Source organism: Micromys minutus, assembly GCF_963924665.1.
Source record: "Micromys minutus genome assembly, chromosome: 1".
NCBI lineage: Eukaryota > Metazoa > Chordata > Mammalia > Rodentia > Muridae > Micromys > Micromys minutus.
In genome coordinates this window covers 58,588,692-58,604,271 of record NC_137969.1, presented here as the reverse complement: position 1 = coordinate 58,604,271, position 15,580 = coordinate 58,588,692, and the positions used below count along the sequence as shown (strand labels likewise).

The window sequence follows — 15,580 nt, the reverse complement described above, 5'->3', positions numbered from 1 at the left end:
ACCCCCTTCATGTCGGCCAGGCAGTGCACCACTGAGCAGTGTCCTAGCCTAACTTACTTCATGTGTGACACCTGAATTCTGAATTACTCAGCAGTCCAGAAATCGGTCAGATGGCCTTCTGTGTTTCAGATCCACGTGAGAGGTTGATCCCTTGAGCTCAAGGTCGCCTTCTGTGCGAGCTCCTTTCTTTCTAGTTCCTATTTACTCCTGCTGCAATGATAGTTCACATAAGTCGGTTACAGGCCAATAGCACATTAGAAAAAGAAAGTTCTTGCTTTAGGCAGCAGGTTAGTTGTTTTTTGTGTTATTGAGGTCAAAACATTTGACAAGAACAACTTAAAGCAGGAAAAATGCATTTTGGTTCACAGTTCCGAAAGGGACACTTTGTTGTCAGTTGGTCTTGAGCAGACTGTCACTGCGGTGGGAACACATGGCAGAGAGCCGTTAACCTCTCCTCTGAGTCCAGAAAGATGGAATCCAGGAAAAGGCCACAGGCTTCCAAGGACATACCTTGGTGACCTACAGCTTTCTATTAGGTGTCCCTTTCTGATTTTCACAGCCCCCCAATGATGCCATCATATTGTAGATCTGTCAGAGGATTCATCTGTTCAGGGTCAGAGCCCTCATTATCTAATCTGGAAACACACTACAGACACTCCAGGAGCATGCCTTGTGGATGTCCTGGCATTTCTCATAATTCCTCACCATCCTAGACCTCAGAGTGAACCCTCTCAGAGCTCTGGCACAGTGCACAGCGCACACACTGGGACTGAAGCACAAGGTGCCTGTGCTGGAACACAGAGGCCTGCAGTGCAGTTGGCTGTCCTGTTCTCTGGAAAGAGACTCAAAACCAGAAGGCAGGGTAGTGCTGTGCTGAGGGATGTTTCTTTTCTGTATTTCATGTTGTAAACATAAAATATAATGGACTATTAATCCACTTTCATTTAGAAATAGACAGTCTATCTTTTTAAGAGTCTGTACAAAGACTTTTTAAAAATTTGTTTATTTTTTATATATAAGTACACTATAGCTCTCTTCAAACACCAGAAGAGAACATCAGATCTCATTACAGATGGTTGTAAGCCAACATGTGGTTGCTGAGATTTCAACTCAGGGCCTCTGGAAGAGCAGCCAGTGCTCTTAACCACTGAGCCATCTCTCCAGCCCCAACACAGTCTATTTATTTTATGTATCCATTTTGTTATCCTACATTTCTAGCTTTCAGTGCAATTTTAGCTTTTTTTTTTAAATGACAGATTTGGACTTCCGGACTCTAGACGGCACGGAGAGAGCATATGCCTGTCTCCCTGTAACACCCTGGCAGCTGTCACAGATGATTTTGGCAGAGTTATTTTGTTGGACGTAGCCAGAGGAATCGCAATACGAATGTGGAAAGGTACTTCCCTACAAAAATGGAGGAAAAGTTTCCTTACTTTTTACCTCAGTAGTTGAGCGGCTTGATCATCTTTCAGCTTTTGGTTGGTAACAGTCCTCTCTGACTTTTCCTTCTAACATCAACTCAAGTCAGTAACATTTGACCAGTAGTTGATACATCATCAGTTAAAGCACTGACCCTTTGCCTGGTTAGCTTGGATCTGTTAGCACCTCTAGGTTTTGAACCCATGACTTTGCACATGCTCCTACTGGACTCTACCTCCTATTCATCACAGGCATGTTCAGCCTCCTCCTTCTCTTCCTCCTCTTCCTCCTGCACTTCTGGTCAATTCTGTCCTTGTTGGGTTCTTGTCCCTGTCACATGCTTTTCCCTTTCTGAGACGACTGTTGCTGCTGACATTGCTGCCTGTGTTCTCCATCTGCTTCGGTCACCTGCAACCTTCATGGGTATTAGTTATAAGAGGGCCACTCCGAGCAAAACAGCATGATCATTCTTACTTTTTCTGTGCCACCCACTTCCCCTCCTGTACCACCCAGGAGCTTGAGTAGCCGGACCTCCACTTTCTCTTTTGATTATATTTTAATTAGCCAATCTAGTACCTTCTCCAGATCTGTTTTTTCTTTTTTAGGAAGGGAACAGGAACAAAGGCAGGGATAGAGTTGGAAAGCATTGATGATGTGTGCCATATTTTCTATTTAAAGAAAAGTGATCTGAAGTAAATATACATGGTATAAAATATTAAAATCTGATGTTTTGATGACAGGTTATTATCTTTTTTAATCTTTTCTGTTTAAGGTCTCTAATACTAAAAAGATAATGTACTTGTCTATCTTCCCTTCCACCTAAATAGTCGGTAGTGCCTGAGGACCTATTGCTGAGCCCAGATGAATAAACTGACCAGCTCCCTTTCTCTGTTGGCAAGGGTATCGGGATGCGCAAATCGGGTGGATTCAAATTGTAGAGGATCTCCATGAACGAGTACCGGAAAAGGGGGATTTCTCCCCCTTTGGAAATACTCAAGGGCCCAGTCGAGTAGCTCAGTTCCTTGTGATCTATGCACCACGAAGGGGAATTCTGGAAGTGTGGAGCACACAGCAAGGACCTAGAGTGGGAGCTTTCAACGTGGGCAAACACTGCAGGTAAGCTGCAGGGCCGGTATCCGCTGGTTTCCGAGAGGAACACAGGGGAGTGCTCCTTAAAGCAGCAGTAGATGACAAGGCCTTGGAAAACTGCAGAATGTTCTGTTCATCATATTTTCCCTATGAGTGCCTGACATAGAATTGAGGATTATGTGTTACATAGCAAAGAAATATTACTGAGAATGCCACGGTCTGCTGCTGACTTAAGTGAGCTTGCTCTAGCCATTTGTAAGCCATTTTTCTTATGTTGTGCAAACCCCCAAAGGGAAAATCACAGAGCTTCCCTGTGATGATGCTAAGCAAGGCATGCATCATCTTATTTGCCTTTGGACCGTGGGTTTGATTGTGTTCATACAGTTTCCTAGAACCTTTGAAATAGACCTTCTCCATCTCAGTTAGCTCCGCCAGGATACTTAGCTCCCTGGTCTCAGTGGTTATTTGGATGGTGGGTACCCCTGAGTTAATGAAGATATAGCTGCAATCAATGCACCTTCTGGGATTTCTCCTCTTGCTAATAATCTTACCCACTGATGTGTGATTGCCTTAGGCTGCTGTATCCTGGCTACAAAATCATGGGCTTAAACAATGTGACAAGTCAGAGTTGGCAGCCTCAGACTTACCAGATTTGTCTTGTCGACCCTGTGTCTGCAAGTGTCAAGGTGGTGAACGTGCCTTTCCATTTAGCACTGAGGTAAGAGCAGCTGTGTGTGCTGAGACTCTGCTGTGACTCTGCTGTGCGCGGTGTGCCTGGTCCTTTACCTCGGGCTTTGTTTGTTTTATATTTAGCATTTGGTGGTTTGTTTGATCACTAGATGATCCCTTTAAAGTTAAATAGGAAACATAAACAGACAGAAGACAAGTTGAATTGCATCAGGGTTAGAAGGAACACAGATACACATTGTATAATAAGTCATGTTTATTATCTTAGTGATAAGAAGAGTGAAAGAGCCAAGGACCTGCACTTAGTGAAGAAACTGGCAGCCCTGCTGAGAGCAAAGTCCCCCAGGCTGGGTAGGTGCCACTAATCAAATAAAGGAACACCATAGCTCACTATGAGTGCCTTAAGGAGTCCACTGTCCTGGGCCATCCCTGCCTTTACAGGATGAGAGGAGGGACACTTTTCTCTGTCAGTGCTGGAGAGGAGGATGTGCTAGGGGGTAGCAACTGCTCAAGAAAATGACAATGTGGGGTGGGGGTAGTAACTGCTCAAGAAAATAACAGTGTGGGGTGGGGGTAGTAACTGCTCAAGAAAATAACAGTGTGGGGTGGGGGTAGTAACTGCTCAAGAAAATGACAATGTGGGGTGGGGGTAGTAACTGCTCAAGAAAATAACAGTGTGGGGTGGGGGGCTGTGACTCCTTTAGGATGACAAGGCAGGCAGTTTATCTTCCGTAGAAACACCTTTCTAGAATAAACTGAACATTCCAGTCTGATTTTCTCATTTTAGATTCATTTGAAACAGATATAAAGGAGTTGATTCTTGATATTAAGTACCCTGCAACCAAGAAACAAGTAAGTGAATTTTCCTGCTGAGAAACCGATGTTACTCAATCCTGAGAAAAAATGTTATTTTCATAGTCCCATGTAGGAGTCAGTATTTGACTCTCATTTTTAAAAATCTGGAGTAATATAACTATAAATGTGACTGCATGTGCTGTATCCACACACACAGACATAAATCTGGAACAATGGAAACTATAATGACAACATGAATACAGGTGTGTGACCAGCACCTTAGGAAACTAACACTTCCAAGACCTCTGAAGAACCCGGCTGCCCCTCCTCAGTCCCAGCCTACCTCCTGTCCCTGATAAACTTCCTGTTTCCCGCTCACACCTCATTTCTGTGTAGCTGCTCTGAAGTGTCTTGATGTGTTTTCGATTTTTATAGTCGGAGACATGTTGTCTGTTGTATTCTGTGACTTGTTTTTAGTGTTTCCGTGAGTGCCCACACTGAGCGGAGCTGCAGCTGGAGCCCTTGAGTGTGCCTGCTACAGCTCACCATCACTCTCCTGCAGTTGAGCCATTTAGGTGGCTTCCAGTGTTTTAGTGAATCCACAGTGTGTGGTTCTCTGTGTTTCCCAGTACACGATGCAGGTTTCTATTGGACTTACACCTGGCGGTGGGATTGCCGGGCTGAGTCTTGCAGTAGTGTTAGATGACACACTGCTCCTCCTAGCTCGCTTGTCCTGATGAGCGTCCCAGGCCCACTGCCCCACAGCCCGCAGTATTGCCAGACTCATTGTTGAGAGTCAGATCAGTTTTGACTCTACTGACCTGAAGAACTCAGCCCATGAAACTTCCCACCACTTTTAAATGCCAGCCACAACCAGTAGGCTGTTACGCTTCTGACCAACTGTGAGTTATGGCCTGTCCTTTGCTTTTTTTGGTAGGTGGCTCACAGACTCAGGGAAGTTCTGGTTATTTGCGTGTTGAAAAAGGTACTAAAGACTACTGACAAGCAGCTAGATGCACAGGGCCGAGCCTCTGCAGACATGTGTGCAACCTCTCTGTCACTACAAAGTGTCAGCTATCTGAAATTCCAAAGCCTCTATCCCTGCAAGAGTTTATGGAGGTTTTATTACTTAGAATGATCGATTGCACCACTGACTATTATTGGTCAGCTTACCCTTCAGTGTTCCTCCCTGGAGGCTAGGAATGGGGCTAAAATTTAGAATTCTCTAAGCTCCTGGCTAGTTGCCACGGTAACTAGCCCCATCTTGTGACTGTGCCAGGGACTGCCTCACTGAAACAGAAGATGTTTGTGTTCTCTCCTAGGAAGCTGCAGAGGTCTAGAAGTTCTGTATCTGGAAACATGAAATGTTACAAGGGAACATTCTCCCAGTTTCTATGCCCACAGGGGTTTTAGCACCAGGAGCTGGGACCAAGACCAGTCAACGGAACAAAAGATTGTTTAGCACCTGTCACTCAGGAAATTATTGTTAGAAACCATAGGAGCTGTAATCCAGGAACCAAGGGCAAAGACCAGTGTGCCCATTATTATTTCACTACATATGTGGGAGGAACTGTGAGGAATGGTTTCTGTTGGAGATACTTCTAAAAAAATACTTTTTTAGCCGGGCAATAATGGCACATGCTTTTAATCTTAGCACTCAGGAAGCAGATTTGTGAGTTTAAGGCTAGCCTGGTCTACAGAGTGAGTTCCAAGACAGCCACGGTTACACAGAGAAACCCTATCTCAAAAAAAAGAAACAAACCAAAATGCTTTATTGTTTTATTATAGAACAAAAAAGTTCCCTTTTCTGTTTTTGTTTTTTTTTTTTGTTTGTTTTTGTTTTTTTTTTTTTGCTCTAACTTTCTATTCCACTGACTGTTAATTGGCTTTCTCTTCCTCAGGACAGAAATCTCAGTTACTGAACACAGTGTTGTGCCAACAGTATAACTAACCATCTGAGAGAGTTTAGTGAGTCTAGTAGAGAAGGCCTTAGCAAGAGTTCTTTTTAATTTATTTTATTTATACGAGTACAGCAGAAGAGGGCATTGGATCCCATGACAGATGGTTGTGAGCCACCATGTGGTTCTGGGAATTGAACTCAGGACCTCTGGAAGAGCAGTCAGTGCTCTTAACCACTGAGCCACCTCTCCAGCCCTTAGAGTTCTTCTCACACTCTCACTGCCCTCACCGTGCATCACAGACCAGCAGAGCTGGGATGATGTGTGGCACAGTTGTCTGATGAAGGATTCTCTTCCTCCTCCCCACACTATACCTCCAAATCATACATTGAAAGCATGGATTTTATTTAAAATGCTAGAAAAGTCCCAGAGGAAAGGCAGAGACCGAAGAGCTTTCAGGGGAGAGAGTGTTTGCCCATTAGCCTGCCATTGGAAGGACGGAGGAGGGTCACATTTATCCTGGGTTTTGGTCTGTCTGGTCAGTTTCCTTCTGAGCTATAGAGTGCCTCATGATAGGACTGGTAGTCTTGTGAGTCACTGTTCTCTCTCATTTTGACCTCTCAAATATACACGTCATTGTGTTACAAGACTGATACTTACCTTGTGTTTGTTTGTTTGTAGACAGGGTTTTTTTGTGTAGCTCTGCCTTTGGTGGAACTCACAGAGATCATCCTACCTCTACCTCCCAAGTGCTGGGAGTCCTATGTCCTACCATAGCCGGCTTAGGCTTACAGTTTTAAACTCCTTTGTCTCATTAGTTAAAATCCAGTTTAATATGCTAATGTGAAGGGCTAAGTATGAACTTTAACTGTCCCCGACTCGTTGTCTCAGGTGTGATCAGGTATTTTAGAGCCTGCAACTGAAGACGTTTGAGCATCTGGATAGATTGTGGTTGGAGAGGACAGGGTGTATACTGTGTCTAGCTAGCATGGCAGCGTGGCAGCCTGCTATGGTCATTTCGGCAAGTGGTGATGAGGTAGCAGCTTCATATCTGGCATGCCAGTAACCTCTGCTTACCATTACCATCCTGTTAGACACCAGCTCAGACTGTGCTGGAGAATAACTGTGTCCTTGTGAGGTCGTGTGGCCCTTCTGTGACCCAGTAACCACCCTCTTATTGTTCACTCTCTGTCTAGACATAGGCTCAGTCTCATAGTAATTGAATGTAACTTGAATTCTCAGTTGTGCATATTGAAAGTGGAGATAGCAAAGATACAGGTATAAAGCTAAGCTAAATTACTGCCGCATAATCACTAGAATTGCTCACTGTTTCTTCTAGGCTCTGGAAAGCATTTTGGCCAGTGACCGTGTATCATTTTCCTGCCTTAGAAATGTTACTCAAACCTTAATGGACACGTTAAAAAACCAAGGTAATAGATACTGTTATGGTTTCCTTCAGATTGTATCTCTCATTATGGGACATAGGACGCTGTCATGCTATATTAATGTAGAAATAACTGACAGGTAGCTAGAGGCAAACATAAAATAGGCTACTTACTCCCTGCCCTAAACCTGACAGCATGAAGCCATGCCAGTCCCTGCATTGAGGCGACAGGGCTCATAAGCCCCTATCCCTGCCTGAAGAGCTCTTGACAATGGGTGCCTTCTGGAGGTGGGGGGAGTCGATTTTCTTTAGGTCTGTGGGCTCCTATTAGATCACACACTCCAGTGCGTGCCTCACACCTGTGATGAGTATACGACAAGCAGAAATTGGACTCTGGGTTATTTAAAGGAGGAAAAAGGCACACCATACTTAAAAAGCTCCCATCCTTCAGAGGTGTTAGTAAAATATCAAAGTTTAATGTGATGTGCCATAGCTTCTATTCCAAGTGCCTCCTGTAGACTTCATGTCTGCTAATTTTGGTGTGTGCTATTTTTATTTGTAATACTTTGATTATAAAGTTTCTAGTATTTAAAAAAAGTAGACATGAAGTTGGGAAGAGATGGAGGTGAATATGCTCAAAATGTATTATAAGCATACATCAAATTCTTAAATAATTTTAATAAAAGTATTATTTAAATACAAAAAAAATAAAATGGTGCACCAAGAAAATAATTAACAATAGAAAATGTTAAGAGAATGATTAGCAACTGTTATTTTGACAGAGTTGCAGAACAAAATGGCATGCAAGAACCAAACAGGGCTGGGGTCATGGCACAAGCCTCAATCTCTGCCCTTGGGAGACAGAAGTGAGTTCAAAGGTCAGTCTGGCCACAAATTACAGGCCAGTCAGCTCTACATAGGAGACCCAGTCTTATAAACAGCCACTAAATCCAAATACATTTTCCTGCTGTCTTTGGCCTTTGCTTTGCCTCCTAGGAGAAGAAAGGTTTCTAATGGGGACGTTCTTAAGTAATATTTTTTCTGACTGGAGTAATGATCAAGACTGTTTATTCTTTGAAGTGATGTTCTGTTAGTGTAGAGAATCTGCACTCTCTCATCCTTTCATGATCAGGGGAGAAAGTTTCAGAATTCACAGACTATCATTACATTAGCAGGGCTGAGTTTTGCTGCTGACTTTTATTTGTTTAAACTTGTCTGAAAAGAATTACATTTGAAACTGAACTGTAACTCCATATTCTTTTCTGCTGAATTTGCAAAGTTAACTAACTGGCTTCAAATCCCTAATCTCAATTGAGTTGTGGTGTGCAGTGGATTGAATCCACCGACCTGTGACCTTTTCCTGACAGCAGAATCATAAAGCCAGATTATATTTAATTACATTTATACTTAATAGTTTTTAAGCCAGGGCACAGTGACTTAAAGCACCTCATTTTCAGATAGTTTTCATTCTTGACATTCTCAGTAGAGATAGAAAGCCCATTCTTGGTAAACACTGGGTGCCTTTAGCGCCCATGTCTTAGTGCAAGCAGCTCACTGAAAAGATATACTTGTAATTATGAAGCTTCACATCCCTTAAAGCATTAACAATAGAACTGATATTATGTAGAGAATAAACCAAATCACCAAACAAAAACTACAAAACAAATCATAGTTTCAAGTTCTGTTGCTAAATTGAAGTTCTAAATTTTTTTCAGTTTCTTATGCTGTTTTATAATAGCTGTGGGAACATGGGTATTCTTGTTATCCATTCTTAAATAAGAGTTCTTCAGGTTTTCCAAAGCTGCCCTTGCAGATAATATATATTTATTTTACATTAGTAAGAAATACTTTAGTTATTATGCATAATGTGCTCTGTAGGGAATCTTTCCTCAGCATTAACCTTGAACAAAATAAGACCTAATCAGTGGGATGTTGGTGGAAGTTTACTTAGGTCTTTGCCAGGCTGTCCTTACGGTGCATTCATCACAGTCCATGGTTTCTGTGAGAACCGCATTGTCTTTGACCCCTTGATAACAGTTAGAGCCAGGCAGCCACACATGTGCACATCCTCAGAGCCAGGCAGCCACACGTGTGCACATCCTCAGAGCCAGGCAGCCACACATGTGCACATCCTCAGAGCCAGGCAGCCACACATGTGCACATCCTCAGAGCCAGGCAGCCACACATGTGCACATCCTCAGAGCCAGGCAGCCACACATGTGCACATCCTCAGGTGAGCACAGCCAGTGTCTGGTGCTGGAGCCAACAAAGGATGGTTAGGGTCGACTCTTTAAAAGTACCGCTCTCTTTTAAAGAGACTCTCTTTTATTCTTTTCTGTACGACTTCTCCCTTTATTAGAAAACGTTATTTTATTTAAAAAGCTAGACATTTTGCTATATTGGAAAAATTATCATTGCTTTCAAAATCTGATAGGTTGAGCATATCAATATTTAACCTACTAAGAAATTGCATATTTAAGAGATTATGAAAGCCTTTTTTTTTAGGCCTGTAAAGTATGTCTAATACATTTTTCCTCCACCTTTAGAGCTTGAATCTGTTGATGAAGGACTGCTACAGTTTTGTGCCAGTAAATTGAAATTACTACATCTTTATGAATCTGTCAGTCAGTTAAATACTCTTGATTTTCATTCGGACACACCGTTCTCTGATAACGTGAGTAGCCACAAATGTTAACATTACGCAGTTATCCTCATGAGTATTTTTAACTTTTAAGCTTTTTGAGTAAACAACAGAAAAATTAAAGGTTTGGGGTGGGGTGTCTTGTTTTTAAGAATATAAAGCTATATTTTCTCTATCAGACCTCCTTTCAGTCCCTTGCTGCTTAATTTATATTACTCTATATTTTATAAGAATGCAAAAATATTAAATCTCACTGTTGATTCTGCTTTACTGTTTTAGACTCCTTTGATTTTTTTTTTTTTTTTTTTTTTGGACATTTTTAAAATGTGACTGTCCTATTGCTGTGAAGACACATCGTGGCCAAGGCAACTCTTATAAAAAAGATTTAACTGGGGCCTATTTAGAGTTTCAGAGAGTTATGCTGACATCTTTTATGATTGTTTACCTGTTATATAATATGTATTTATTAGGGCCCAACTTTTTAAAAAGTGTATAGTACTCTAAAGAGATTTCCTAAAATGGCAGTTAATAGTATATAGTTTATTAAGCTTAGTTTACTTATATAGCATCATATTTATTAAATGTTATTTAGAACTAACACTTAAAACAGTACATTATCTCTGTCATACTTCACACTGATTTTAAAAGTCATCATTGCTCGTCAGCCTGGAATCTCAGTTCTGTTAATGGGCTAGTGTTTGTGGCTATTCAGAGACACAAGGTCTTCTCTTGATCACAGGATTTGGCTGTGTTATTAAGGCTGGATGATAAGGAACTCCTGAAGCTTCGAGCCTTATTAGAGAAATACAGACAAGAAAACAGCAAGGCCACTGTCCGGTTTTCTGAGGATGCAGACGGAGTGCTACCTGTTAAGACCTTCCTCGAGTATCTAGAGTACGAGAAGGATGCACTGAGCATAAAGAAGATCAGTGAGGAGGAGTATGTGGCTCTAGGTAGGTAGAGGCCTGCTATCTGTCCTATATACCCTCCCTCATCCACAGAAGTCCACAGAAGCATACAGCAATTCAGTGCCTGCTTGGGTGTCCACACACTGTGTCCTACAAATTTAATTGTATTAATAAGCCTTCAAATAAGAAAGTGTTGGAGCTAGAGAAATGGCTCATTCAGTAAAGTGCTTGTCATGCAGACATGGGAACCATAGTCTGAGATCACAGTATCTATGCAAAAAGCCAGGCATGGTGGCATCTGCCTCTAATCCTAGCACTGGGTAGACAGAGATGTGGGGATCCCTCAGGCTCTGTGATCAGCTAGTCTTTGCCTAACTGGGCAACTCCAGATTCAGTAAGTGATCTATTTTTAAAAGATAAGATAAAAGCTTTGAGGAGGACATCTACATTGCTCTCTAGCTTCCACCTGTGTGTTCACATGCCACACATACATACTACATGCATGCACGAGAGAGAGAGAGAGAGAGAGAGAGAGAGAGAGAGAGAGAGAGAGAGAGAGAGAGAGAGTTTTAAGGCAAAATGACTTGCCTTCTGTTCTCCTAAATCAAATTTAGATATTAAGGTCTTTTCTTTTGGGTTTGGAGACCTTTAATCCCAGCATTCAGGAGCCAGAGGCAGGTGGGCCTTTGTGAGTTTGAGGCCAGCCTGGTTTATAGAGTGAATTCCAGAACAGCTAGGACTACACAGAAACAATCCCTCTCAACAACAACCACAGAATTTTTTTCTTTCATACTGTTCTGCTCCTCTGAAATTCCAGTTTATAGTCAGTAAGATTTATTAATATAAACATTCATCCTCAGTAACATGTTTGTTTTGCTAGGGAGTTTCTTTTTTTGGAAGTGTTTGCACGGGGAAAGCTCCACTGAAGATATGTGTCACACTCTGGAGTCTGCCGGACTTAGCCCTCAGCAATTACTGGTAAGGTTTGGTTACTGAATCCTTTGCAGAAGTCACGTAGAAGTGTTAAGTTTTAATCATTATCTTTAGCATGTCAATAACATACATTAAAAAATCTGAAATGATCAAAGGAAATTACAATTGCTATTTCAAGATTGTTTTCTTATCAGTTTCTGGGCTTAGATAATTAGAGATGCTAACAGGTGAATATATTCATAGTAGGCTCTGATCATCAGTTGTTACATCAGAATGAAAAGTGCTCCTAAAAAAAAGTGTCAACATTTTCAATTTTAAATATTCAAGGATAGAATCTTTACATACCTGTGTTCAAGTCCCAGCATGTCAGAATCATCTATTAAGTTTTACAAATCTCAGAGATGTAGAAAGGTTTTTATGAACACAAACGTGGTTTTCTTTGAAGAACGTTTTTTATAGCATATTAGGGACTTTAGAATGGGAATCTGATAGTTCATACTCATTCATCACTGCCATGAACTGTGTCTTTTCAAAAGCAAGACCAAGATAGCCCCTCCCCCATCTCCTATCAGAACCTGCAGCTGCTGCTTTACTTAGCAGCAAATGTCTTAGTGCTGTCCTTCCTGTCACCGTTCTCCTAACTGTGGCTTAGACTGGAAGAAGTGTACAACCAAAGAGATAGAAGGGGTAGGATTCAGATACTCAGCGGGTGTTGAGAATCTCTTAGGTAGACACTTTACCTCAGGGTAATCCCCAGATTACACAGTAGACCCAGCATGCAGTTAGACAGCCGTATCATCATGCACACATGAGCTCTGTGGGAAAATATGGATTCTTCCCTACATTAAATACTACTTAAGCTGAAAGATTTTATTTTATTTCAGTCTCTGCTCCTAAGTGTTTGGCTTTCTAAGGAAAAAGATATTTTGGATAAACCGCAGTCTGTCTGCTGTCTTCATACCATGCTGTCTCTGCTGAGCAAGATGAGAGGTAGGAGACAGTGCACTTTGTGGCCCTCAGGGTTTCCACTTCGATGCTCAGAAACAGAATGTAATGTCTGAAATACCACACAAAGACAGGAGGGATTTCTCTCAGCAAAAGGAAACTGGTGTGGAGAACACTTCAGTGGGCTGTGCAGCTTGAAGGTAGATCCTTTGAATACATAAGGCTCTGGTTTGCATCCTTGGCCCTGTGACCACCTGCACATGAACACATGCATTGTTTGGAAGCTTGCTGTACATTTGCAATGTGCTTTAATATAAGACACTGAAATTCAGCTGTCCGAAGATATAATGTCACCAGAAAGTGGTCTTTGGTAGAAATAATATTTTGCCTATTTTGGTAGGAGAAATGGCTCAGAGATTAAGAGCACTTATTGCTCTTCTAGAAAAACCAGATTCAATTCCCAGCACCTACATGGTGGCTCATAATTGTCTGTAACTCCAGTTCCAGGGGATCTGTTGCTCTCTTGTGGCCTCTACAGGCACCAGACTCATATGTGTACATAGACATACATGCAGACAAAATCCCACACACATAAAGTAAGTAGTAAATTTTTAAAAGTTAAACATATATATATATATATATATATATATATATATATATATATATATATCTTCATCCCCAACATTCCTTTTTCATAATAATGAAGATACTTAAGATAAGAATTTGGCATTGATTCAGAAACAGCATGTATAAAGCACAGTATAAAGAAACAGAAGAGAAATGTTCTGAATAAAATCAGTTGCAGTGTCTTAGCTTTTTTACTACTGTGCTAAAGGCCAAAAGCAACAGTGAAGGAAAGGACTTATTACTCCCAGGTTCAGTCTCTCACTGAGGAGGCTGACAAGCCTAGAGGCAGAAGCTGAGGCAGACTGGAGGAATGTTGTTTGCTTGTGCTCCATGCTCAGCCCGGCCAGTGGGGTGGGGGTAGCTCCGCCCACAGTGTGCTGGGCTCTCCCACACCAGCCATCCATCGAGGGGATGTACAGGTAACCTATGGCTAAGCTTATGAAGGCGTTTTGTTAATGGAGGTTCCTTTCTAGCAGATGCCTCAAGTTTGTGTCTAGTTGACTAAGCCCTAGCTAGTGCACAGTATTAATTCTCTAGTGCATTTAGACATAAACAGGGACATCTTCACGGCATGTAGTTTAAGTGTAAATAGTGGAACACTCCCATATTGACAGGGTAAGATTTTACTGTTTTTCTTTCTTTCTTCTTCTCTCTCTAGTGGCCATCGATGAGACATGGGATTCTCAGTCTGTGTCCCCTTGGTGGCAGCAAATGCGCATGGCCTGCATTCAGTCAGAGAACAACGGAGCTGCCCTGCTGTCTGCACATGTTGGGCATTCTGTGGCTGTGCAGATGTCCAGCAATGCTACAGATAAGAAAGTAAGTGGGCAGCTGTGCAGCTTTGCTCCGTATCAGTCCCACTGGCCGATGTATGGTTTCCCATTCTCCGGTGGGAGTTTGGAGTAGCTGGTAACGGGTAGTGATGCTACAGCCAGTGATCATCTCCATCCTCCTCCTCCAGACCCAGCTCTCAGACAGACCAGCGCTTTCTACCGAACTTGCTCTGTGGGTTTCCCCCTCTCACCCAAGGGTTCATTTATATTAAAAAGTTTGTTTTTCTTATATTTCATGTTAGATCAAATTGTTTCTCCTGGTGGGCTGTTGGGTTAACACCTGAGTGGGTCCCTAGTGGTTTACTATAAACACAGTCAGTCCTGGAGGTTATGGGCTAAGGTGTGACACCAGATTGAGATGTCTGCAGTGATAGCATTAGCTGGTACTGTCCATCCATGCCCCAAGGAGAGTGGAGACTCGAAGATGCACACTGGTTGAGCCTGACGTACGGCCACAGGACAGACCTAACTGTCATGAGTCTGCAGTCTCATCCAGTTCAGTATTAAATCTATAAAATTGGCTCTCTGTTGCTTTAAGTTGATACTGATCCAGAGACCGCCAGATGGCTGGGGATGTGGCTCAGAAGAGCACTTGCCCAGCATAGGTAAAGCCGTGGGTTCGATCTCCAGCACAGCAGTGAAATCAAACACGCTGCTCAGGGTATGAGCAGGATATCTTCTCTCAGTTTTCCCAGATGGTTTTGGATGCTGATACAGAAGCCCTCACAGACTCCTGGGAAGCCCTTTCTCTGGACACTGAGTACTGGAAGCTCCTGCTGAGACAGCTGGAGGACTGCCTCATACTGCAGACTCTGCTGCATAGCAAAGCAAGCCCTCCCACCGCCAAAGCATCGTCTCCACAGACAGAGCCACTGCCAAGGCTTTCTGTTAAAAAGCTGTTAGAAGGGGGGAAAGGTAAGCAGAATCTCTTCTGAGTGTGTGCTCACATGTTATTCTGAGTATGTGCACACTCATTTCCCTCTCTGCACACAGGCTATGACAATGTAGCTGGCTGGGACTTGCTTTGAACTCCCAGCCCTCCTGCCTTAGCCAAGTACTAGGTACATAGGTGTGCTTTTTAATAAACATTAGACCAATCCAGGTTTTCAGTAAATGAAATATTTATGGAGACTCCCATTTGGACCTGAGTCATCCTTCTCCTGGACACTTGAGTGTTGCTCGTTTTCCAGAGTCTATCCGAGTGAGTATCCCTACAAGAAACCATTCCCAACCAGTGTTCTCTTCTCCCTCCTGATCTCCAGAGAGCTAATAACTTCTTCCCCACTTTGTGTTTTTAAATTTTCCTTAGTATGTCTTAATATGTAATGGTCATATACATCATGATGCTTTAATTTGTGCATCATTAGCTCAGACCTATTACATAGATGTTTGTTATTCTATGTCAGGTGCACTCAGAGTCC

The 15,580-nt window shown here is 42.3% G+C and overlaps 1 protein-coding gene across 2 annotated transcripts in view; it reads left to right on the top strand.

Moving 5' to 3' along the window:
• The window catches only part of RAB3GAP2 (RAB3 GTPase activating non-catalytic protein subunit 2), a 75,871-nt gene that overhangs the window by 41,560 nt on the left and 18,731 nt on the right, over positions 1 to 15,580 (top strand). For both annotated transcript variants that reach the window (XM_080939235.1, XM_080939234.1), the window contains exons 13-24: positions 1,257 to 1,396; positions 2,319 to 2,535; positions 3,083 to 3,226; positions 3,464 to 3,546; positions 3,983 to 4,047; positions 7,228 to 7,318; positions 9,819 to 9,946; positions 10,653 to 10,866; positions 11,702 to 11,799; positions 12,639 to 12,744; positions 13,985 to 14,145; positions 14,846 to 15,074. In XM_080939235.1, the coding sequence (XP_080795361.1) occupies positions 1,257 to 1,396; positions 2,319 to 2,535; positions 3,083 to 3,226; positions 3,464 to 3,546; positions 3,983 to 4,047; positions 7,228 to 7,318; positions 9,819 to 9,946; positions 10,653 to 10,866; positions 11,702 to 11,799; positions 12,639 to 12,744; positions 13,985 to 14,145; positions 14,846 to 15,074 (1,676 nt within the window). The remainder of the gene's footprint in view (positions 1 to 1,256; positions 1,397 to 2,318; positions 2,536 to 3,082; positions 3,227 to 3,463; positions 3,547 to 3,982; positions 4,048 to 7,227; positions 7,319 to 9,818; positions 9,947 to 10,652; positions 10,867 to 11,701; positions 11,800 to 12,638; positions 12,745 to 13,984; positions 14,146 to 14,845; positions 15,075 to 15,580) is intronic.